We start from the raw sequence: 6,795 nt of genomic DNA, 5'->3' as shown, positions 1-6,795 counted from the left end.
AGTGACTCCAACTCTCCCACCGCTCGCGCGCGCCGCGTAGGTGTGGTGCCCATGGTAATGAATTGCCCAAAGTCGGTCGTAAAGCTGTACACAACGGCCGCGCCGAGTGCGCGTGCACTGCGGGCGGGCTGGGCTGGGCGGTGCGGGTCTCTCTCGATGGCGTTAGTTATTACGACCGGGACCGGGCGGTTGTCACCCCAACCTCTTGCTATCCCAAACACTCAATTCGCAGGGGCAAGCGGCCCACCCAGCAGTCCGCACCCCACCCCGCCACGCTCCATGACGGCGGGGTGACGATATGCTCGCAGCCCCTCCGCCCAACTCCCTCCACGCCCCCCCCCCCTTTTCGCTCCTCTGCACACACACGCCCTTGCATCCCGACCACGCGACGCCACAGGTGCTATCTCTGTGTTCTCCGCTCTCGGGCTCGACCAATCACGGCCGACCTCCGTCCTGGCCGCACGCCACGCCCTTTCTCTGTGGGGCGAGGAGGTGGGGCGAGGTGTGCGGGAGCGCCGGAACGCCCGCCAGCCCGCCGGCCAGCCAGCCGACTCGCTAATTGCAACGGATCCCATTAGGCAATTCCCTTTGCCCCTTTCGTGCGGATGAGATGTCAGCTCGGCTGACCCTCACCCATAGCCTCGCCCCGCCCCGCCCCGCCTCTGTCCGGCCTCTGCAGCTCCTTCAGCTCGGTAACAACATGCGCTCTTTCCTCCATTGACCTGTGTTAAAGAACCTTCGGCAGAGGGGTCATCCAGAAAGTGACCTCGCCGTTTGCCGCAACGAAACTACCGAGTTTAGCCGATGCATGGCTCTCATAGCGCCTGATGGGTAGGCAACATCGGGCCTGCTGTGCATGCGTGCGCTGCGGGGTGGCCTACCCCGAGTCTCGCAGGCGGCATCGAGCTCCCTCAATGCGCCGAATGGATCTTGCCGGAAACGGACGTGCTTCCTGGACGAGCGCCGACTCGATGATGAAGGGAAGAGGATAGAGAATGAGTGAGTTCGAGGTTGACCAGCTTCTGCTTCTCCGCCGCGACGGCGTCCTCCTCCCCACTGCCACCACCGCCGCGCGTCCCGGCGCAAGAGACCAGATGACCCACAATTATACGCTTCCACGCGGTTTGGCGCGGCGGTATAACCCGCCGTCCGAATGGGCTACCCGCGAGCGGGACCTTCCGGGTCGACAAGGGCCGCGCATGCACGGCGCACGCACCTCGCACGCACGGCCGACGAAGCTCCTGCATAAGCACGCTCGTGACGTACGTAATGCGCGAGTAATGGACACGCCTTGTTGGCCCTGCGTAATGTGCGGTGCCGCCTCGATCGCACACACTCACACACACACACACAACTTGTACTACACAACGCACAGGCGCGCACACACACATGCACGGAGCCGGTCCTGGCGGCGGTCGGGCCGGCCGGTCCTTGTTGCAGAGACCCCATACTTTGAGGTGCTTGCCGCGACGTCCTGGACATCACGCCACCTGACCGGCCGATCGACCCCGCCTGGCTCGGCCGCCCTCCCCCCGCACTGCCCCCCGCCCCTGGTCCAGCGCGCGCCCTATGCCCGTCTCCCTCGCTCCCACGCGGCGCGCGGGGCCGGCGCTGCGGTCACTGCGGGCTCCGCTCCGGACGCGTCCCGGTCCTGACGTTAGGGCGACCTTTCCGTGAGGCGGTTCGGGTCGTGAGTCAAAGTCCAGTGTGTCTCGCCGTCCCCGTCCCCTCGGCCGGCCGGCTCTCCTGCGGGTGCGACGGAGACGGAAGACGTCGCCGCGCGGCCGCCCGCCCCGCCGCCGCTGCTGACCCCTTCGGCGCCGCGGGTCACCGCCGGGCCGGGCGGATCACGGCGACGTGGACAAGTCCAGCCGTTCGCCGTTGGGAAACCGAATGCAACGCGCCGCCGCCGCCGCAGCAGCGCACCTCGCATGCCTCGGGTGACCCCAGGCTTTTATCATATCGCCTGTAGGTGAGGGAGAGGGCCGAAGCGCGGCGGGCGGGGCGCGGGGCGGCGTCTCTTTCAACACAACGCAGCGGCAGCACGAGCGGCGCTGGAGTTGCCTACTCCTCTCGACATGCCCAGATGAGTCAAGCGCGCAGCGCGCAGCAGCCTGATTATGTATTCCGACGCGGGGCCGTTCTGTTCGGCACGCCGGGACCTTTGTTCTCGCGCGAAATTCAATTAGTCTCTGCCGCCGCCGGCTGGAGGTGCACCAGTGCGACGTGTAGGGTGGCATTTACTGGACAGGCCGTACAGGTGGTCCTACTCCTCGGGCGGCACCGCGCCCTCCTCGCCGGCCACCGACTCCTCGACGGGCTCCGGGGGCGCCGCCTCCTCGACGGGTTCCGGGGCCGCTTCCTCGACCGGTTCTGGAGGCGCCTCCTCGACCGCATCCTCAGGCACCTCCTCGACGGCCTCTTGTTCTTCTGGTGGCGGCGGTGGCGGCAGCTCGGCCACCGGGGTGGAGGTGGCGCTCTCGCGGATGCCGTCCAGAGGCGGCTTCACCGACACGGCGCTCCTGCTGGTCACCCCCGGCAGCGGCATGGCCGAGTCCTGGCGGAGCGCCAGGGACCCGGACGGCTTGCGCACCGCTGTGGAGCTGTCGCCCAGGCCCGGCTCAGGCGGGGGCGCCTGCCCGCGGGAGCTCGCGGACCTGATGGACGGTCGGGCCGAGGCGGGTGCCCCGGCCGCGGAGCCCCGCGCAGACATGGCGGCCGAAGGCTTGGCGGAGACGGACACGGGCGCCCCGGAGAGCTTGACGGACACGGGCGCGCCGGAGGGCCTGGCCGACAACCCCCCGCGGCTGGCCCTGCCGAGGGTGGCCTTGCTGCCGACCAGCACCGCCTTGCTCGGGGACGCGTCCGGGGCGCCCGGGGCCGCGGGCAGCTCCGGCGGCGGCCCCTGCTCCGCCTCGGCCTCGGCCTCCCCGCGCCGCTTCTTCTTGCCCTTGCCGGCCTCGGCGGGCTCCTCCTTGGGCTGGGCGCAGGTCGCGCACTGGAGGTTCTCGCCGCGCTCCCCGTCCGGCGGCGGGAAGGCGCACGTCTGATCGTCGACCCAGTCCAGCCAGCGCGGCGCCAGCACACGAACGTACGGCCCCACCGGCTGTGGCTCGAGCTCCTCGAAGAGCTCGGGCGGCGCGCGCAGCGAGTGCACTGGCACGGGGACGACAGAGCGGGGTCAGGTCTACTAATCAGCGTCAGCTGCCCGGGTCGCGCAGCCCGCGCTACTCACGCATGTTCCGCGGGCAGCCCGGGGGCAGCGGCAGCCCCTTCTCGCAGTTGGCCCAGCAGATGGTGGGCGTGAGCCCGGTGAGCAGCTCACCGCGCGTCGGGTAGCGGCCGGCCGAGCGCGGCACGCGCGTCATGACCAGCGGCGGCGGCTGCCGGCGGCGGAAGGGCGGCGGCCGGCCCAGGTACAGGCGGCCGCAGTACCCGCACTGGGGAGCACGGCGACGTTGTCGTCAGGCGGGATCTTTATCTCACTCGGGCAGACGAGACGGGCAGGCGGATGGGACAGATGCCAGAGCGTCGAGGAAGCGCGCCGCCATAAGAGTGGAATCGCATTTTTCTTTGGCTTTTCGCCGGGGACGTGGCCACGCCAGGCCAGCCCGGCGGTGCGTCCCTCTTCAAGGCCACTAGACTGGTATGTACCGCGACGGGGACCATTTTTGTGGCCGACACACGCTTGGACTAACTAACACCCGAGCTCCTGTCATTTGCCCGCACAGGAGCAGCGGTGCCCCCCCTCCCCTCTTTCCGCCCCTCTGTGCCCTACTGTACTCACGTCCGCCCCCGCCTGCCCACGGTCCATCGCCGCCGACGCCCAGTGCTGCCCGCCACCGCCAAAGCTGAACCCGGACGGCCCCCGGCGCAGCCCCGCCGCCGCGCCGCCCCCGGCCCCCGTCAGCTCCGGGCACGGGCACTTCTCGCAGCGGCATGAGCTCGGGTGGACGTGGCACACCGACTGCAAAAGTCGACGAGAAAATTACATGGATAACGAAATCGGGTAGGAGAACAATAATTTTCCTCTCCTTCTGGTACTCGGCGCGGACGCTTACCCTGCTCCTCCGCTGGCTCGGAGGCTGGGCGCTCGGGCTGCGGCTGACCGGGGCGCCAGACGCCTGCCGCGACAGTACCTGCAGCACGGGGACGGTCCTGGTCTTGAGCCTGCTGAGCGTGGCCAGTGCCCACCACGCCGAACTGCGTCCTCTCTTCTTCGCCAAGCACCACCAACACCACAACAACGGCCACCCCGAGAGGGGCTTTCGCACCTGTCTCGCGGGGTGGCGCGCTTCTTAGTATTTTCCCTCCGCAGGTGAGAGATAAAAATATAAAACGAGAGGCGTGTGTACAGAAAATAACACATGAAAAATAAAATGAGCATTCACAAACACACAAACGCGCACACACACGTGTGTGCCTGGGCGCGCTCACTGGTCAGGAGGCGTTAGGCAGGCGCGGTTGCGCCACGGGCTCGCACGCGGAGCGGCTTGCACGCGCTCCCCAAGGCCGTGATGCTGATTTTATGCCACTGATAGCAGTACATCTGTGCCTCGGCCGGCCTGACATGCGCCAGGGGAGCCTGCCCTGCCGGCGCGCGGACGCGGCGCGGACCCACCTGGACGCTGGGGTTGATGACGATGGAGGGGGGCCGGCGCGCGCTGTTCTTGCGTCCGGAGACGGCCGACGGGGACTCGCCGACGGGGAGCCCCTCGGCGTTCACCACCCCGTTCGCCGCGGCCGACGCCGTGGTTAGCCGACTTGTCTCTTTTTCCATGTTGTATTATTTTTTCTTTGAACGGGTAATTTGCTTTTTTTTATTTGTTACTTTTTCGTTTCAATTTTGGTGTCCTGAATGGGTAATTTAGATTTTTTCCAGAGACATGAGTGGGAGCCGGCCCCCCTCGGCGGCCGCCGCCATTGCGCCCCTTCGCCTCACTAGACCCGCTGGGTGCGCTGGTCATATTGTCGCGGGGGAGGCCATTGTCGCCGCGGCCCCGGTCCGGACCTCGCCTGCCCTGGCCCGGCCGGCACGACACACGCCGCCCGTGGGTCCACCCGCGGGACAATCATTTTCGGCGCGAGTGACACCCAAACTCCGCGCCCTGCCCGCCGCGCGACCGACACGGCTTCTTTTGTCCCTCGCCGCCCGCCCGCCCAGGCCCGTCGCAGGACCCTCCCTCCCGCGACTCTCCCATGGGAACAGGCTTGCGCGGTGCGCGGTGACACTGACTTTCGTTAGGAGGGACGCCCGGGACCCCACCCGCCCGGCCTCGCCGCCTGCGGTGGCTCCAGATCCGAGCCCTTGATGCGAGCGTGAGCGAGGGCAACGCTTCGTTTTCTAAGTAGCCTTTGTTCCCGACCAACTTGTTCCAGAACGGTTTTCTATCCTCCCGAGTAATCTTTCTGTGACGAGATGGGGTCCATGACATCCCCAAAGTCAGCCAGGTAATTAAAAGTGGAGGAAAAAGAGACACACGCCACTGCATTGTAGGATCGAACTTGAACTGCTTTGTTTTTCGACCGTCAAACACGCTTGGATGGCGTCGCGCGTCGCCGATTCACACGCCCATTTGCCCGACTGCTGCTTCGACGCGCACTTCTTGCAGGGGCATTAACATTCAAAGATACGAGATAACAATGACGAGCGCCAGCCCGGGCGGGGTGCGGGTCAGAACGTCACCTTCAGGGGGGTCTTTGTCGTCGCCACAGGCTTTGGCACACTACGCGAAAGCGATCCGCCGCACCACAAGCACCCCTTAAGAAATCATTCAGAAAATAAGTCCGTCAATCGCAGTTATGCGAACATGTCAAGTCGAGCCAGCATATGCAAGCTCTCGTAGCGCCTGATAGGTAGGCAACATCTTGTCTGCAGTGCATGCGTGCATTGCGGGGTGGCCTACCTCGAGTTCCGCAGGCGTCAACCTCCAGTAATTGGGCGAAAGAATGCGTGACAAAGGACGTGCTTCGTACTTTCTAGGCGATCGGTACGGTTTACTACAAAGGTCCACGACCTGCTCTCGCATTCGGCACATTGTGGCGCATGCAAGCGCACGGGTGAGTGGGTGGCCTAACCACCGGTACGGGACGAGTCGGCGTTGGCCGTCGGGAGCCGGTGGTGGCAAGTGACGATAGCCAGGCCGTCTCGCACGCTAAGTTCGTCTGAGTGCATGGCGCTTGGCTTAGCTACGATAGGTTATCGTGAACTATTCGCACCTCCACGTGGCTTGCATCACGGCGCGGCGCGGCGTGGTGCAGCGTGGTGTGGCGCGGCGTGGCCCGGCGTGGTGGGGTCGAGGACGTGTGGAGGACGCTGGCCGTAGAGCAGGGCCTCTCCCTGAGGCTCGCAGGATCCTGCTCTTGCAGGATACTGCTGCAGGGCCTCCACAACAGGAACAAGCCGGGGCAGAGGGGGTGGGGCATGAGGAAAGGCTCCGGCCAGACGGAGCAAACCCGGCGCCCTTGAGAGCAGGGGGGAGAGAGGGGGGAGGCGAGGAGGGGGTCTTCATCACTGCATCCCTGTCGATGACCTGAGGACGGGCACGCTTGCCTGGCTGCGCCTACCGGAGTCCTTGCACCCGTTTCGTGTGTGGACCGAAACAATAGCAGGCAATCGACACGCTCCGCCTCCATCGAGTGTTTGGCGCACTTCGCGACCGCCACTCCAGGGCGACAGGGCAGAGCGGCATCAGCCGCCCCCGGTAGCCATCGTCGGTGTCGCAACGGCCGGGCCGAGCGCTGGTCCACGCGCGCCAGCGTCCTGGCCAGAACGCCCCGCGCCCCACCCATCCC

At 66.3% G+C, this 6,795-nt stretch overlaps 2 protein-coding genes across 2 annotated transcripts in view; both read right to left on the bottom strand.

Annotated features, from left to right (window-relative positions):
- The window catches only part of LOC127749695 (elongation of very long chain fatty acids protein AAEL008004-like), a 42,911-nt gene that overhangs the window by 32,238 nt on the left and 3,878 nt on the right, over positions 1–6,795 (bottom strand). The gene's annotated exons all lie outside the window — the stretch shown is intronic.
- Positions 1,929–5,122, bottom strand: LOC113209145 (basic salivary proline-rich protein 2-like). Its single transcript, XM_026426523.2, has 5 exons — positions 4,622–5,122; positions 4,062–4,139; positions 3,788–3,967; positions 3,236–3,440; positions 1,929–3,156 (listed from the first exon to the last, which is right to left on the bottom strand). Exons 1-5 carry the CDS (start codon positions 4,778–4,780, stop codon positions 2,267–2,269), a joined length of 1,512 nt encoding a protein of 503 aa, XP_026282308.2. The 5' UTR covers positions 4,781–5,122; the 3' UTR covers positions 1,929–2,266.

This window comes from Frankliniella occidentalis, unplaced genomic scaffold, assembly GCF_000697945.3.
Source record: "Frankliniella occidentalis isolate FOCC.00 unplaced genomic scaffold, Focc_3.1 Scaffold79, whole genome shotgun sequence".
In the NCBI taxonomy this organism is placed as follows: Eukaryota; Metazoa; Arthropoda; class Insecta; order Thysanoptera; family Thripidae; genus Frankliniella; species Frankliniella occidentalis.
This window is presented reverse-complemented; position numbering and strand designations above follow the sequence as displayed.

Bases quoted from the DNA above. Each gene is read 5' to 3' on its own strand.
- LOC113209145 (XM_026426523.2), bottom strand. From the start codon at position 4,780: ATGGAAAAAGAGACAAGTCGGCTAACCACGGCGTCGGCCGCGGCGAAC. The intron at 4,140-4,621 runs GTGGGTCCGCGC...CCCGTGCTGCAG, and splicing joins TCATCAACCCCAGCGTCCAG to GTACTGTCGCGGCAGGCGTC. The intron at 3,157-3,235 runs GTGAGTAGCGCG...TCCCCGTGCCAG, and splicing joins GGGCTGCCCGCGGAACATGC to TGCACTCGCTGCGCGCGCCG.